Here is an 18,457-nt window from a genome sequence, read left to right as displayed (position 1 = left end):
ATAATGACTCCAGGAGCTTAGAACAGGAAAATATGAGGCAATAATCCTGATGCAGAGTTAATGCAGTGGCTGCATATTTTCAATGTAAACGAGGGAAGCGACATGGGTTAATGTAACCTGAAAAATCAGAGAACAACATTTCTTTGCAGAAATGTTCTAAATCATACCCTCTTTTAATTCACTCTCAAGAATTTTGAAGCCTGTAGGTTGCAAATTTAATGAACAACTACCCAACAATTCTTTGCCACTAATCGCCATTGTTAACAAATCAATCTCTGTGGAGTTGAAACCTGAAATACTCCATTAATTTTCACTGAAAATAAACATCTGACTGGGGGCTGATATACATCTTAAGCTTTGAGTTAAATATTACAAATGGGTTTGCCTTTTATCTTTTGAATATTGACCATTGTGCTGAGCAAAGATAATTAAACTGGCAAAGCTTTCTAGTGTATTTTATTTTTATTTGCCTTTTAAGGAGGAGCAAAGATAGAGCAAAATGTTATTGATATTTATCTTCTGGGATGTGCCAAAGGCTTTGACTTTATATATAGATTTTGTTTTTAACCACTGCTCTGAAGGGAACAGTGAATTTTGCAAATACACAATTTTTTATTTTATAGTTCAAATAGTTTTTAAATGTTAGTTGATGATGCTTGTGGAGGTATGGCATGACACCGGAAACCCGAGCAAATTTCTACAGAGGTGTGGTGGAAAGTGTGCTGACCGGCTGCATCTCAGTCTGGTATGGGAACACCAATACCCTTGAGCTTAAAAGGTAGTGGACACAGGCCAGGACATCCCAGGCAAAGCCCTCCCCACTATTGAGTACATCTACAAGGAACGGTTTGCCTTTGCTACATAAAGGACACTCTTTGACCTGCTGAGCTTCTCCAGCATTTTGTGTTTTTTGTACAAGGAACGCTGCCATTGGAGACCAGCAGCAATCATCAAAGATCCAGACCACCTAACATACGCTATCATAATCAAAATTTATTGTCATGAACAAGTTATGAAATTCGGTGTTTTGTGGCAGCATCAGAGTGGAAACATTCATATTATAACCATCTTACAACATTGCTTAAAAAAAAATTAAAATAGTAGTGCATGAAAGTAAGGCAGTGTCTTTGGTTCATTGATTGTTCAGGAATCGGATGGCAACGGGGAAGAAACTGAACTTGTGCCATTGAGTGCTCGTTTTTAGGCTCCTGTACCTTTCCCGATGGTAGCAGAGTGAAGAGGGCATGGCCTGGGTGATGAGGGTCTTTGAGGATAGAGGCTACCTTTTTAAGACATCACCTCATGTAAATGTCCTTGATAGAGTGAAGTCTGGTGCCTGTGATGTCGCAGGCCAAGTTAACAATCCTCTGGCTGACTCTGGAGGTGCAAACTCTCAGGACATGAATAAACTCCAGAGTCCTCTCCACAGTACACCTGTAGGAGTTTACAAGAGTCTTCAGTGACGTACCGAATCTTCTCAGACACCTCACAAAGTATAGCTGTTGGCAAGCTTTCTCTGTGATTGCATCAATGTGGAGGCTCCAGGACGGATCTTTGGAGATGTTAATACCCCAGGATTTTGAAGTTCTTGACCCTCTCCAGTACCGAACCCTCAATGAAGACTGAGTCGTGTTTTCCTAACTTCCTCTTGAAGTCCACAATCATCTCCTTGGTTTTGCTAACATTGAGCACAAGGTTGTTGTCGTTACACTATTCAACGAGCTGATCCATCTCCCTCCTGTTCACTTCCTCATTGCCATTTGTGATTCTGCCGACAACTGTGGTGTCATCGGCGAACTTGTAGATGGCATTGGAATTGTGTCTGGCCACACAGTCATGGGTGTTTAATGATTAGAGCAGTGGGCTAAGCACCCATCCTTGGGGTGCGCCTGTGTTGATGATCAGTGAGGAGGAGAAGTTGTTTCAAAATCGTGCTGACTGTGCTCTTCCTACACTTGATCTTAGCCAAAAGGCCAAAAAGCGATTGACTCTGGTCTTCTGATGAGACAGTCAAGGATCCCATTGAAAAAGGGGGTACAGAAGCCTTGAGTTTTTAGCATCTTGACCAGCACTGAGGGAATAATGGTATTGAAGGCTGAACTCTAGTCGATGAAGAGTAGCCACATGTATGAATTGCTGTTTTTGAGGTAATCCAGAGCTGAGGGGAGAGCCAGCGATTTTTGCATCTACTGTGGAGCAATTGTAACAATAGGCGAATTGCAATAGGTACAGATCTTTGCTTAGGTACGTGTTAATTCTGGCCATGTCCTTCCTCTCAAATCATTTCATCACAGAAGATGTTAGTGCTACTGGGTGGTAGTCATTGAGGCAGCTCAAATTACTCTTCTTGGGTTCCGGGATGATTGATGCCCTTTTGAAGCAGATGGGAACCTCTGACTGCCACAATGAGAGGTTGAAAATGTCCATGAACACTCTGGCTAGTTGGTTGGCACAGATTTTCAGTACCCTGCCAGGTACGCTGTCAGGGCCTGATGCCTTATGAGGGTTCGCCCTCTTGAATGATGTTCTGACGTCACCCTCAGAGACAGATAACACAGGATCTTCAGCCTTTTCAAGGATCCTAGTAGGCCCTGTATGGTTCTTCTCAAAATTGTCATAGAAGGTGTTCAGCTCATCAGATACTGAAGCATCACAACCATGTTCTCTGTTCTCGCTGCTGCCATCAGGAAAGAGCTATAGGTGCCACAAGACTCGCACCACCAGGTTCAGGAACAGCTGCTACCCCTCCACCAATTAATGGTAATAATGTAGGAAAAAGAAATTTCAGGGTTGTATGTGATGTCGTGTTGTATGTGATGTATGTGATTTCAGGGTTGTGTGATGTCATGTATGTGATGAATGTGATTTCGGGGTTGTATGTGATGTCATGTTGTATGTGATGTATGATTTCAGGGTTGTATGTGATTTCAAGGTTGTATGTGATGCCATGTATGTGTTGTATGTGATGTATGTGATTTCAAGGTTGTATGTGATGTCATGTTGTGTGTGATTTCAGGGTTGTATGATGTATGTGATTTCAGGGTTGTATGTGATGTCATGTATGTGATGAATGTGATTTCAGGGTTGTATGTGATGTCATGTTGTATGTGATGTATGATTTCAGGGTTGTATGTGATGTCATGTATGTGATGTATGTGATTTCAAGGTTGTATGTGATGTCATGTTGTATGTGATTTCAGGGTTGTATGATGTATGTGATTTCAGGGTTGTATGTGATGTCATGTATGTGATGTCATGTATGTACTCTGAAATCTAAATCATGATGATGATGAATTTATTGGCACATACATTGTATAATGTTCATATGCATAGAAATTCTTGCTTGCTTCAGCCGGATAGGTACTTGTTAAGAAAGACTCTAATAGTAGACTAATTGATATGTTTGAAGAGACAATAAATACACAAGATAGATAATAAATATTCATGGAAATCTTAGTGCAAGAAAAGTGACTTGCAATAGTGCAGACAATTCATGATTAGTGTACAAGTAGAAGGTTCAAGAATCTGATCGCCGTTGGAAAGAAACTTTTCTTGAATGTAGGTGCTGGTTTTCTGGCTTTTGACCCTTTTGCCCAAAGGCAAGCGGCAGCAGTAAGAAGAGGTTGTGATCAGGGTGATGCGGGTCCTTGATGATGTTGAATTCCTTCTCAAAACAGTGCCTTGCATTGATGTCTGCAATAGATGGGAGGTCAGAGCCTGTAATGCTCCTTGCTATGTTTACTACCTTCTGCAGCCTCCCAAATTCCCAAACCAGTGTGATGCCATCAACCAGTATACTTTACAAATTGCATCTGTAGAAGCTTGATAGAGTATGTGACAACATGCCAAATTTCCTCAGATTCCTTAGGAAATAGAGGCATTGGTATGTCTTCTTCACAGTTGCCTCAATGTGCTGGTTCCAGGAAAGGTCTTCTGAAATATGGACTCATAAGAACTTGAAAGCTCCAAATCCCTCCAGCTCATTCCCATCAATGCAGATGAGTGCATGGCCCCTCTCCTTCCTAAAAGCAACAGCTGCTTCCTTAGGCTTGGTGATATTGAGAGAAAGATTGTTGTTCTGGCACAGCTCAACCATGTTCTCAATTTCCATCCTGTATTCTGACTCATCATTTCCAGTTACTCGGCCAACAATGGTGGTGTCGTCGAAGAACTTGCAGACGGAGTTGGAGCTGGCTGCTTTTTGAGGATTCACCCTCCTGGTGTTTTTTGTCCACCATAGCCTCTGAGACTGGGAGCAGAGAGTAATCGGGCTGTGGGGGCTTGTGAATGTTCTTGATTCTTTTCTCTTTCAAAGCAAACATCTCGCTTGTTCAAAAGCGATGTATCACAATTGATGATTCTGCCTTGTTTTGTGTTATAGAAGTGATGGCTTGCAGCCCCTGCCACAGCTGTCTGACATCTATCTGTGACTCCAGCTTCACCCGGAATTGTCTCTTTGCCTTGGTGATGGCCTTCTGTAGATTGTACCTGGACTTTCTGTATGTTTCTAAATTGCCAGTCCTAGACATCACTAATCTGGTCTTCAACAGTTTGAGTCTCTTGGTTCATCCATGGTTTCTGATTAGGATGCCCCCAAAAAGCCTTAGTCGGAACACATTTGTCCACACATTTCCTGATAAAGTCAGTAACCACTATAGCATATTCATTCATATCAACCGCGATTCCTTGAATGTTGTCCAGTTTGCCAACTCAACACAGTCATGAAGCCACTCTTCTACCTCCCCAGGCTATCTCTGATCAGTGCTTACTGCTGGTTCCATACTCTTCAGTTTCTATCTATGTGCAGGAAGGAGGAACACAGCCTGGTGGTCTGATTTTCCAAAGTGCAGGTGTCGAATGAAGCGGTCGGCATCCTTGATGGGAGTGTAGCAGTGATTGAAAGTGTTCGATCCCTTGGTGTTGCAGGAGACATACTGGTAGTAGTTTGGGAGTACTTTCTTTAAGCGGACCTGGTTGAAGTCCCTGGCATTCACTGAGAAGGCATTGGGATATGGCAAATAATGTTGATTGGGGCACGTAGGTCCTCCAATGTTAGCATAATGTGTGCCTGTGGAGGGATTCACACTGCCATCAGGTCAACAGAGGTAAATGTCCTTGGGTGGTAGAAGGGTTGGCACTTTAGCTCCAGATCAGGATCACCATATTTGAACACCACTAAGAGCTAACCATGAAGCAGATACCATCACCTCTTCCTATACCCAAGGATGCCATCCTCCCCATGTGATTTAGGGAGAAACCTTCATGCTGAGTCTGGGGAGTTGGGGGTAAATCTTGTTTCTATGAAGTAAAGTATGCAGCAAATCCTTATGTCCCTATACAAGATGATCATGGAATATAGTAATTTTTTTTAATATTGTATGTTGAAATGGCCCAAGTTATTTTTCCATCCTATATTTAATTCATGTTGAACTAGTGCTATTTCTTTGTGACTTAAGAATAATAGGGTGCTGCCATCTCCAAATATTTTTAGGATGTTTATAACCTAATTATGTTGAACTTATACTAAACTTCACACCCATGGATAACTTGTTTTCATCCAAGTAGAAGATGGCCATTCAGCTAATTGGAACCACGTGAACTCCCAGGATAGCAGTCCCATTCTGCCTCCCTTTTGGACTGCCCTGCTGCAACAGTTTCTTTCACATTCCTCTCAACTCCCCCTTGGTTCTTTTTTGCCGTGTAGCTGCATTAAGGGGTCATTTCCATTAGTTAATTAATCCATCAATACTGCTTGTACAAATCTGTGCGGTTACGGAGAGAATGTGTAAACTCTGCATAGGTAGCGCCCAATCATGATCAGGCCAAAGAACCTGGTTTGAGTTAACTGTTTTTCTTGTGTGTTCGAACACAAATTGATTGAGTCTCATTATCTAAAAATAGTCACATCCCTTAAATTCCCTTTGTTCTTGTCTTCCAATTTCACCCCACAATTTCCTAGAGCATTTTTTTTTTAATTTCTTCCTACCAAGGGCATAATTGTATAGGGATTTATTTGGAAAGCTGTGCAGGGCAACGGAGAAAAAGCAGAGAAATAAACTCAGTGGACCTGACTAAGGACAATGGCTTGCATGTTCTTTGGTGTTGTGTGTTTTTAAACACAAGAAGAAAGCCAGCAAGGTGTTTCTTCACCAGCCTCTATTCGTATATTTTAAACCTGCAAACATAATGAAGCTTTAAACAAGAAAGGCTACAGATGCTGAGATTGTAGTTTAATAGAAAAAAGTGCTGGAGAAACTCAGTATGTCATGCAGCATCCATAGGAAGCAAAGATCTCTAACCATTGTTTCAGGCCTAAGCTCTTCATCAAGGTATGAGCAAGCTCCTGAATAAAATGATGTCAGGAGGAGGGAAGAGGGGGTTGGGACCTTTGTACCTTGCTTTGCTTTTTCTTCTCATACTTGGACAAAACGTTGGCTAAATATCTTTGTTTCCTATGGGCACTGTGTGACCTGCTGAGTTTCTTCACCACTTTTCTGTAAACGTAATGAGGTTTGTTGGGCAAAATACCTAATGTTTGCTAAAAATGCCTTCAGGCAAAGCTCTGAAAAATACATCTAAGTCTGTATCTTACACTTCCACACTGTTTTAATGAATCAACAATTTCATATATCAATGCAGCGCAGGTCTTTCAGCCCATGATTTCTGTGCTAAACACGATTCCAAATTACACTAATTCCATCCATTTTACATGGTTCATATCTCTTCATTTCCTGCATATTCATGTGCCTGACTAAATGCTTCTTAAACATCCATTTTTGTTCTCTGCTTCTACTACTCCCATGTTCCAAGCATCTATCACTATTTGGGAGGAAAAGTACTTCCCCCATACATCTCCTTTAAACCTCCCTCTCTGTGCCCTCTAGTGGGTTTTTACATTTACATACTAGGATAAAAACTCTATCTACCCTATCTGTGTCTCCTCTAATTCTGTAACCACCTACAAGGTCTTGCCTCAGCCTCCAACATTTCAGAGAAAACTATCCGAGTTTGTCAACTTCTCCTTGTAGTTAATAGCTTCTAATCAAGGCAACATTCTGGTGAATTTATTTAGCACCCTTTCCAAAGCCTCCATTATCCTTCTTCTGATGCAGCAACCAGAATTGCAAACAATAATTCAAACCAATTTTCCAGGCCTGTTTGGAGGCCACCTACAAATTGGAGGAACAATACCTTGTATTCAGTCTCTGACTAGATGGCATCAGTATCAACTTCAACAATTTCCATTACCCCCTCTTCCTCTCTCTCTCTTTCCATCATCCCTCTGTCTCCCTTCCTCCAATTCTCCACCCCTTCCCTTCCTTCTCCTATCAGAGAGCCATCTCTCTTGGCCCTTGGTTCTCTTCACCCATCACTTCTCAGCTTCATTCTCTTCTACTCTCCCACCTGTATCCATCTTTTACCTCTTTACCTATTAGACTGTGCTTCTCCCCTTTCTCCCACTTCCCCTCCCCCTCCCCTTTTTATTTCAGACATCTGCCTGATTTTTGGCACTCTTGAAGAAGGGTTCAGGCCGAAATGTTGACTGCCTCTTATTTCTGAGTGACCTGCTGACTTTCTTCAACACTTTTTTTGTGTACTGCTTCCAGTCCCATTTTTTGTTTTAGTTCAATTCTATGAAGTGATAAAATTGTGAACAATTATTTGCGGCCGGGAGCATGCTAACTTAGCCATATCTTTTGAAAGCTGTTTCTTTGCATAGGCTATTTTGCTGAATTCACTCACTGAACCATTGAGCTATCTTAAATTCTGGCTTTTAGCTCGTGTATTCAGGGAAGGAATGAGAGTATATGAGGACCACTATGCCATTGTTGATATATGAATCTTGTTGTAAGCAATAAAGAATAACTTGAAAATTGGTGCTCAACATTTATTTTAAAAAATTGTTAGTCATTAATGTTGCAAGATTTATTCCATTAAGCTGAAGTATTTTTATATTTGATCTATTCTTCATGACTGTCTTATTGAATTTTAGATAATACCTTAGGCGAAAATGGTTCAAGAACTCATTCTACATTAGCTGTTCGAGACAAAGTGTTGAACAAAACAACTTTTCACAAAGAGCCTGCAATATTGGAACTACCATCATCTGATCACGTTGGACTACAGTGTAATCGTGCAGGTACCATACTTCATCCACTCGATGGTTTGAACTCTACGGAATTGCCCTCGTACCAAAATGCATTTATCAAAGCAAAGAAAGATTCTGTTTCCAACTTTTCTAATGAGACCAGTTATGATTTAAGATACAGTGAAGACAATGTGAAGTCTGTGGACCCTGAAGTGGTAGATAGATCTCCAGAGGCAGTCTGTGAAGCCAAACATGTAAGCAGTGAATATGAAAATCAGGTCTCAGCTCAAACCGATAGGCTTCAGAGAGTTAAACGATTTTTAAGCATTAACTGTGAAAAGAATTTGCCATTTGCACACTGGAGAAACCCAACCAGTGAAGGTGAATTTCATAGCAATTCAAATCTTGGTTCCTTAGTGGGAAGGATGGCTAATAAAGTTCCCCTGGCATTAAGTAAGAAAGAAAACAGTGTGTATGATAAACCTTTGATTCCCCTGATAGGTATAAAAAATGGGGTTCAGCACTTTGAAGAACACAAAATGACCTCAATGGATGCTGGAAATAACATTGAACAAAATCTTAAAATCAGATACGAAGACTTTCAAGCAACCCAAAGAGAGAAAACAGTCATTGACCAGCATGAGGCACAATACACATTTTTTCCTAGTGTGGTACTTCCCAATTGTCTGAAGTGTCCGGAAAAAGTTTTTAAATCTACAAAAACTCAGAAACAAGATAACACTAGGTTAAAGCTCAAATTAAGTCGAAAGAAATCAAATGGTGCCCAGGTGTCAAGAAAGACTGCAGTTCCAAAGATAAGTGCCCAAGCTACTGAATTTTCTTGTAGCAGTGGGTTGTTGCAAGATAAAGTACCACTAGATCATCTTTCCATTCCATCTTTAAATATCGGACTGCCAGTAGCATCCCAAAATATTAACATGGCAAGATCTTCACAAAATGGCCTGGAGGGTCATTCATTTCGGCTAGCATGCAGTAAATATACACTCCGAACGAAGCGGAAAGTAAGCTATGAGGCTGAAGACGGTGAACTTGTCCAGGGCACGGAGATCTTAAAGGCAAATCCAATTCAGCCAGAATGTTCAAAAATCAGTGATAATGGAGCAGATGGAGCTCAACGATCGCGGAAAAGAAGGAGGCTTAACAAGAAGGAGCCTCCTGTGATAATAAAATATATTATTATTAACCGGTTCAAAGGAAGAAAAAATATGTTGGTTAAGATAGGCAAAGTGGACTCGAATGAGGACCATGTTGTGCTTGATGATAATAAACTGCAGAAGTACCACAAGCTCTCACCATTAAAAGACTGGTGGCCTAAGATCAGTGAACCTCCTTTTATTAGCAAACCTTTAATAGCACCTACACCAAAGAGAGGAAAGAAACCAAAAGTTCAAACAAGTTTAAAGAAAAGAGTTGGAAGATTCAAAAAATTACAAAGTAAAGAAAAACTGAGACGTACCAGCCAAAGTCGCATAAAAACAAAGAGGATAGAATTTTCACCCCTCTCTCCTCCTTCACCTTGCTACAGTGCTGAGGCTGATGACTGTTCAACAGAATATAAAGATGTAATGTCGAAGCTTGGCTTTATGTCAGAGAGAATGCCAAGTCCTTCTAAACCATCACCACCTCGATGTTGGTCACCAAGTGAAATGCAAGAGGATGGAATGCTAAGCTTCACTTCACTTGAAGATGACATCCTGGTAAGAGACTGTGATCCCTGTGCTTTCAGGAATTCTAATGAGAAAAGTTTGGTGCGCGATAATAGAAAGACCAACAAAAAGCAATGTTTGAAATCCCGAAAAAAATCACCCAGCAATGCTAACTATGCAGTAGTTAAAAAGACAAAAGTATCCCAGAAATCTAAGCTGGTGATAAGTGATGAAAAAGATGAGTGGAAGGGGAAACATCGAAAAAAATCTCGGAAAAGATGGACACGGAAACAGAAAAGTAAAATTCCATACTTTGGTGAAAAGCAGGAAACATCTCAAAGCTCAGAGCTGCATGAGAAAAAAGGAACTAGTGAACTTGTCAATGGAGAATTGAATTCATCTAGAGAGAAAAGCGGAAGTGAGTTTTGTAGAGATTTTGAAGATGTACTTACTGCAGAATCTTGCAAGGCTGATGAGCAGCCCAGCATTCCTCTTAGCATCTGTTCAACTGACCATCTTCCTTCAACACAGCCCTATTCTGAAGAAATTCAAGGAGAATCTGGGGGTTACTACTGTTCTTTGCTAGAAGCTGATGAAAATGCAGACCTACCTCCCTTTACCTATCCACCAGTCGAACAAGTCTCAGACACATTATCTCAATTAGCAACAGCGTCTCGGTCTCAGTTGCATCTCGGCCTCTGTAAAACTAGTCATTCGTGTACACCCACTGATCCCATTTATTTGCTGGATAACAAAACTCAAATGAAAGATAACTTTAGGTTATCGATGGACACAAGCCTTGCGTCACCGGCAGGATTTGCTCTTGCTCAAAGTGAGCATTGCTTTGATCACTTAACAGCAATTTCTGCAGTTCCACCTTCTTCACAGCCTTTGCCATGTTCTCATCTGCCACTTCAGTCTGCTGAAGACGTATGCGGACTACAGAAAAACAAGCCATCCCAACAAATGTTGCAGGTCATTAGCCACATGCAAACTGATAGCCAACGTAGTTCTCATGTTAAAGAAAGTCAAAGTGGAGAGAATTCACACTTGTATGAACCTGAACACAAGTCAACATTACCCCAAACTGATCTTGTGTCTGGCAAAGTGAATCATCCATCTCTGCAGCTTCAGCGATCCAAACCTTATCACCAGTCAAAGCTAACAATGCCTGAGATAAATCAATATTCCACATTTTCACCTGTTAACAATACTGCAGGCTTACCAGCAAGGGTTTCTCTAGTCGGAAGTGGAAAGGATGGTCATTGTCTTAATTTTACTTCAGGTAACCACAGTAGGTTGTCAAGAAAAGATTTTGATGGGGAACAAGAAATGAGCAACATCTTGGATATATCTAATTTTACCCCTCCTCGAATAAAGCAGAAGTCCGTGTCAGAAACCTTCTTAGAGATTAATATATCCCAATCTCAGAAACCAGAACAAAATACAATGGATGGTCAGACATCAATGAGTAACGGTCAATCTAGTCTCACTGTGTTGAGAGAGATGCTACAGAAAAGGCAACAGAGAGCACAGCAAGGGAATGTTCAAGCTCCTTTACCAAACCTGCAGTTTCATAGCAATGTTTCTCGCACAAATGAGCAAAATGAATCCAATAAAAGTTCTGATGCAGACCTTCACAGCTATATAGGTGTTGCTCAATCAAAATCTCCAAAATATGTTTCCTCCAAAAAAACAAAAAATTCTCGAAGTGTCAAGATTGGACAGAAGAAACCCAAAATTACAAAAAGAGAGTTGACCAAGAAATCTCAAGCTTCTCAGTCCAAATGTCCTTTTTCAGATGACAACCCTGTTTTCCATTCAGATGCCGGCTTTGATAGCTGTTACAGTTTTGATAGTTTATCTCCTGAACTTCCTCAGTCCTACAATTTTGATATCAATACTGTTGGGCAAACTAGATATTGCACTGTATATTCTGGATGCCAATTCATGCCAGCAGCTGAGCAAAATCTGCCGCAAAAGTTTCTGAGTGACGTTATTCAAGAGTCTGTCCCTGCCCAGGCAGTAACAGAGACTTGTACGTATAAGTCTCAGAATAGTAAACCCCAGCACCTTGACCAGGTAACTTGGCCAACAGACAGTACAGAGTGGGCGAGGCCTGGCTCAATCAGCCCTGATCTTTTTGAAAGGTCCTCTTTGGATAATGGAGAAAAATTGAAACAATTGAACAACAATTCTAATGTGCTAGTTCAGAGTTCTCTCTCAAGCTCTTCTGAGTCATCAGGTATCCATTTGTCTGGAGTGTCAGTATTGGAACTCAAGGACCAATCACCTGTTCAGTGTCATGATTCATTAGAAAATGAAACTTCCTGTAGCCCTATGATAACATCCTCCAACCAGATAATGCTATTGGATGAAGGAAGTGGAAGAGAGTGTGACAAATCGGAGGTCTGTCTTTCTGGCCTTTCCACTGGTTCAAGTCCCAATGGAGCGATGGGATTTAACGGCGATGACATTGCACCAATGAGCTGCGAAGACCCAGAACTCTGTGCTTCCAAATACAGCAATAGTTCTCCAGCAACATCTCATGGTTCTTCAGCATCTGTCAGTTCACCATTACAAACCAAAAGTAACTTTTATGTCAATCGTACAACAGGGGCCCACGTTTTAAAGCCTTTAATGTCACCACCAAGTCGAGAGGAAATCATAGCAACCCTGCTTGATCATAACCTGGCAGAAACTGTCTACCAGGAGCCATTCTACAGTGATCCTTCAGATGCTCCAGAGAAACCCTGGTAAGAGGTTTAATTGCCCCTGTATCTAATGTAAAACTATTGAATAATTAACTTGCAAGTTATTATTTTAGTATTGTATGATGCCATGGTGAAATATCTTGTGAGATATTATATATCAGTGATGTTATACATCATATTATACATGCTGCATATACTGGCGTATATAATTGCTAATGCCCCATGATTTAACCTTGCTTTGTGTATAAATAAGTTTGACGTTCCAAAACTCATTCTCTCTGTTATTTAGCCAATTCCATCCATGCTCTTCCCACAATTCCACTCTTTCAGCAATTCAGAATTCTTCTTAACTTTGTTAATGGAGTTGATCTCTGAACAAACTTCTGTTTCCTCAGGCATTAGACCTTCTGATGTCATTCATACTTTTCAGTATTTATTTGTTTTATTAAAAGTTTTCATTAATTTTTGCATAGTTACAATCTTTTATGAGCTGTTTCCCACCATAGAGTATCAATAAGAAAGTGACATGAATTCACTCGGAAGTGAACTAAGCTTCAAAGTAGAGCAGCATTCCAAGGTGCTTCATTTGCTAGACAGTTATCTAATGAAATGAAATTCCTACTGGTGAATCTTACCCAAGTTTAACTTGTGTCAGTATTGAGTGGTTTATCCTAATCTTGCAGATGTAGGTGACTAATTATACTGACACCTTTGAAATATGTTCAATTTACTTCAGGAGCATGGTATAAATCTTGCAGATGTGGTAGGTTTAATCCACTTGTTCAGGACACTTCAATTTCAAAGAAGTTCAAGGTGGTTTTCTGATGAAGATAATCCAAGAAGTGATCAGTATACTCTAGCCTGAAGGACATGCATTTACCACACAGATAAGCTCCACTTTGTGATCATTTGGGTTGCAGAAATTCACTCCTAGAATTCATAAATCACTACCCAAACATTTGAGACACAGAATAAAATTTGCTCACTCATAATTTATGGAGGGGGGGCAGTGGGAAGTTTTTTTTTCAAATTACATTTTTTGAAATGTGCAGATGTCCCAGCTTTGTTTAACAGAAAACCACAATATGGACCATTTTCTAGGAATGCAACACCCCCAGTAACATGGAGATCACCTCTGTTGAGATTGGAGAATATACCCTTAATTAACTTTGTAAAGTCCAACAATTCAGCTAACCATCTGTTAATAAAGACTGTTTGCTGGAAAATAAAAACTTTTTCATATAAACTGATAGTCAGAAGGCCTGTGTAAGTGATTTTTGTCTCTGGATTATCAGTTGAGAGTAAGGAACTTAATCTTGTACTGTGCCAGCACATCTCTTTCAGAAAATATAAATTTTGAAGTGGAAACAACTTTGATCTTTTATGGCTAGGTATGCCTAATAGGTTAATTTCAGAAACACATGCCATCTTCTGGATTTGGTAACTAATAATTCTTATAATGGTATAGACATGAGTTTTTTAAAAAAAAATAAAATATTTGATAAATTCAGCAGGTCTGGTAGCAATTGTGTAAAGAGAAAGGGAGAAAGTTGATTTTTCAGAGTAAAACCATTTGATCAGAACAAAGCCCTTGTATAAACAAGTCAATACCATTCTGATGGAGTGGACAAAGGGAATGTACCCGATAGGAAGAGCCATTGATAAATTAGATCATTTGATCAACAGGTCAATGTGGCAGATAGGAAGGGAGGATATGGTCCTATGCTGGTAAAAGTAACGAAAGGCAGTTAGAGAGTTAGAAGACAAACAAGATAAGGTAAGATTTATACCATGTAAAACTCTGGATGTATTCAGCGGGTCAGCCTGTGCTAATGGGGACGTGGGGGGGGAGGGGGGCCGGGGGGGAGGAATAGAGTCAGATTCACAGATCTGGCCCATTCTGGTGCAGACTGAGAAAGCAAGTTAGGCTGAAGAACGCTACCAACTCTTAAGATAAAGTGCTGTTCCTCAGGCTCGTGTTGGGCATTGTTACAACAGTGTAGGAGGCTGACAGATGGGTCAGGGTAGGATGGAGAAGTAAAGTAGCAGCAACATCATGCTCGGGGCCACTTCTGTTGACTGAAGTAGGTGCTCCATAAACCAGTTGCCCAGTGCAACTGGTGCAGGAGGAAAGGATTTGGATGTATGGATCATTGGGTTCTCTTCCAGGGCAAGTAGGACCTGTACAAGAGGAACAAGTTGTATCTGAACTGGAGGGCAACCAATTTCTTTGAATGAGGTGTCCCTCATGCCATGTGGAAGGGTGTAAATTAGAGTGGTACGGGTTAGGAACCAATGCAACAAATGGAGGAGTTGAGGGGTAGTAGATGTGATGACAAGTAAATCTAAAAAGGACAGGAAGTGATGGATAAATAGGCATCGTGGGACGGATGTCCTGAAGAGTGTTTATTTCAATACAAGGAATCTTGAGGGCGAGCAATTGCTCTTCTGTCCAGACATGTTGCAGAGTTCTTTACCTGATGTTGAATTCTACAAATTCAGGGAACTTGCTCTCACTGTATCAGAATGGACCAGGCCATCATCCACTTGTAAGATTAGCTCTTTTTTTCCCTCTCTATTTGCGCCATCAGACCTGCTGGGCATATGCTGCAGCACTATATTTTGAGCTCTTCCATTCCTTCATCTGTCCTCACTTTATTATTTATATGAACAAAAGGCTAGCTCCTCCCTCCCAAACTGTCCTCTTTAACCAGAATTCATTTACAGCTTATTCTCACCACTCTCTTGGCCTCTCCTTTTTAGAGCTACAGTTCTGACTTCAGAAATCCCAATGGTTCTGCATCTGACTCACCAAGTGATGTTTCCTGCATTTCTTTTCCATTCACCAGGGCCCCATTTTCTGCACTCCCTTTTGACTCACTAGGACCCCAGTTACCACACATCCTTGAAACTTATTGGGTTCCCTAGAATGTTTTTCAGTCTACTGTTTAACATCTAAAATACAGTAAATTAAAAATATGTTGGAGTATCAATACTATTAATATCCATTAGTCCAAATTAAGAGTTTTACTTTATTCATTTTGACCTCTTCACCCCCATCATCCTTGCAGCTTGATATTACCTTGTTTTCTTTTCTACTCTGCTCCAATCAAAGGGGCTTCAACATGAAATATTAACCTTGTTTCTCTTTTCATAGATGCTTCCTGACCAGCTGAATGTTGCCAACATTCCCTATTTTATTTCAGATTTCCATCATCTGCATTGTTTTATTTTTCAGGGTTTTTTTTTAATGACTGATCTTGTTTCCTACTCCAAATAAATTCATCGGCCAAGCAGAATATAGAACAGTTAAAATTGGTGCCAATCAGCATACACATCTAAAATGATGAAAGCGAAATGATTTATACACACTTGGAATTACGGCTTTACCTCAACCAAAATTGATGGTTGGAAACAAGATGTGCTTAAATTCCACAGAATGAAAGTTCATGGCTGTTATTCAGCCAATGGACTACCAGAGCACATCGCGGGCAAAAGGTGGCAGACACTGAAGAGCTATGTTCAAAAAAAGTTGTTTGAGCAGTGTGCAGTAGGTTTCATTAAGCTGAGCAATTTGTCCTGTTTTTCTCACCAAGATGCACCTAATGCTGAGTATTTCCAGTATTTTCGATTTTATTTCAGCGTTACAGTCTCTGCAGCATTTTCTTTGAAGTCTTGGAATAATCCTTGCAATTTGTGTCTCTTGGTTAAATGTCCAGCTGACTAAATTATTCTTTCAATAGGGAAATTGGAGGACGAGTTATGACGATTGAAACAAGGTTACCTAATGAATTGCCAGAGTTTGACGGAGACTTTTCACTTGAAGGTCTACAGTTCTGGAAGATGGCCTTATCCGCAATGACACAAAATGCTAGACCTGGCTCTCCTGCCTTTACTGGGATTAGGCATTCTGCTGCTCAGAGAGTGGGCATTGTGTCAGGAACTTGTGAAGACCGTAAAATTATGATACTGCCTTGTAAAAGCCCTCCTACTTTACTCAGGGTGCAGTTGTGGCTTCAGGCAAAACGAGAGTATGATCACTCAAAGAAATGTTCAAAAGGTCAGATTGCTCCAAATGAAAATACCAACCAAGATCGGTGCATGCAGTCTTCGCAAATAGGTGAGGGGTCCACTTCAGAAAAGGTGGCTGCTGGCTTTTCTGCAGATCCTGTTGAAGAACAGGCTGGAGAGGATACTCATGAAGCTGTTCCTTCTCCTGAATCACCACCTCTGAAAACACCAGAGCATGACAACTCAAAATCGAGGTCTCTTGGCCTTCTGTCTAAGGTAGCAGAACTGTTTGAGGATGAGGACGATTACTACCGTGCATACAGTTCTCCTGATTCGCCACTGTGTTCTCCATGGCAGCGGTCAGCTTCCCCCAATGCTAGGCAGTGGGAGCAAAATGAAGAAAACGAGGAGACAACTAAGCCAACACCTGATATCAACAGGAAGCCTAAAGATGATTTCCCATCATCGACCCAGAGCAGCATGCCTCCACATACCAGCCAGGGCGTTGAGCAACAACATTCACCCCTTCAATCTAAAACAGGCACTGCAGAGAATTCCCTTTCTGTTCTACATAGCACACCCATGGTACACAGAAGTAGAAAAGATGGAATTCCTGAAGTGCTCTATTGTACTCCCATACAAATGGGTGAGTAGTCATACTTGTACATACAAATTGTTGGTTGAAGCAACGATGACTCTTGTTTAATGGACTTTCAGTTCCAATATAGCATCTTTTATACAGACTTTGCTGGGATACTTAAAAATATCAATAATGAACCATACTGAAGTTAGTTGTGTGGGTTTGTTGAAATGGTCAGCTAGAATTGATTCTCTGTTGATTTATTGAGTTCTTTTATACTGAACTACATTTTATTGATATTTTAAGTTAGAGATGTCACTTTCTATAAGTGTAGTGTTATTTTAAGTGGGGAAAATATGATGCTGAGCATGAAAGAGCTTGACAGCATCATGGCCAAGGCTTCATTAGTGACATTCTCCAACCTATTTATTGCCTCCTCCAACAATGTACTGGGTACACAGCAGTTACATACTTGAGCTACTCAAGACCTCCACCACCAGGCCAAGTGAATAGGAACACCAGCACCTTGGATGTTTTCCACACACCTTTCTGACTTGGAAATTTAAAGCCATTCTTCATTGCTGGGTATAAATTACTTGTCCAACATCACCCAGAGGGAACGCTTTGATCAGAAACGCTGCAGTAACTCAAGCAGATTATTTCTCAAGGGAATTGAGGAAAGGGCAACAAATGTTGACTTTGCCAATTATGTCAGATTCTGGAAATGAATATTCAATCCTGGCCACCAGCATTGTGAAGTTTGAATGTTCTCCCTGTGACTGCATTGGGGGCTCCAATTTCCTCTTGAATCCCACCCAACCTTGTTGGCCTTAGTTAAACTGCTCCTAATGTGTAAATGAAAGGTGAACTCTGAGGGAGATGATGGTAATGAGTTGATATTGAGTGAATTTGTGGAGTGATGGAGGATAAGGGGTGACCTGATAGGGGTGTACAGGGGCATTGATTATGTAGCTAGCCAGAGGCTTTTTTCCCCAGGGCAGAAATTATTAACATCAGAGGGTATCGTTTTAAGGTGTTTGGGAGTAAGTACAGGGGTGTTAGATTCTTCACGCAGAGGGTGGTAGGTGCACAGAATGGTGGAGGAAGGTACGTTAAGATCTTTTAACAGACTATTAGATAGATAGTTGGAACTGAGAAAAATGGACAGTTATACAGTAGGGAAATTCCAGGCAGTTGGTAGTGTAGGTTATTAAGTTGGTGCAACATTATGGGAAAGACCCTGTATTGTGTTGTTTTCTATATAAGTGTAGAAATGTTTTCTTCTTTGGCTTGGCTTCGCGGACGAAGATTTATGGAGGGGGTAAAATGTCCACGTCAGCTGCAGGCTCGTTGGTGGCTGACAAGTCCGATGCGGGACAGGCAGACGCGGTTGCAG

At 40.8% G+C, this 18,457-nt stretch overlaps 1 protein-coding gene across 2 annotated transcripts in view; it reads left to right on the top strand.

The window, feature by feature from the left end:
• rev3l (REV3 like, DNA directed polymerase zeta catalytic subunit) overlaps positions 1-18,457 on the top strand; it is a 262,433-nt gene that overhangs the window by 161,370 nt on the left and 82,606 nt on the right. For both annotated transcript variants that reach the window (XM_069887629.1, XM_069887630.1), the window contains 2 exons: positions 7,994-12,512; positions 16,214-17,127. In XM_069887629.1, the coding sequence (XP_069743730.1) occupies positions 7,994-12,512; positions 16,214-17,127 (5,433 nt within the window). The remainder of the gene's footprint in view (positions 1-7,993; positions 12,513-16,213; positions 17,128-18,457) is intronic.

The sequence above is a fragment of the Narcine bancroftii genome, chromosome 6, assembly GCF_036971445.1.
Source record: "Narcine bancroftii isolate sNarBan1 chromosome 6, sNarBan1.hap1, whole genome shotgun sequence".
Lineage (NCBI taxonomy): Eukaryota > Metazoa > Chordata > Chondrichthyes > Torpediniformes > Narcinidae > Narcine > Narcine bancroftii.
This window is presented reverse-complemented; position numbering and strand designations above follow the sequence as displayed.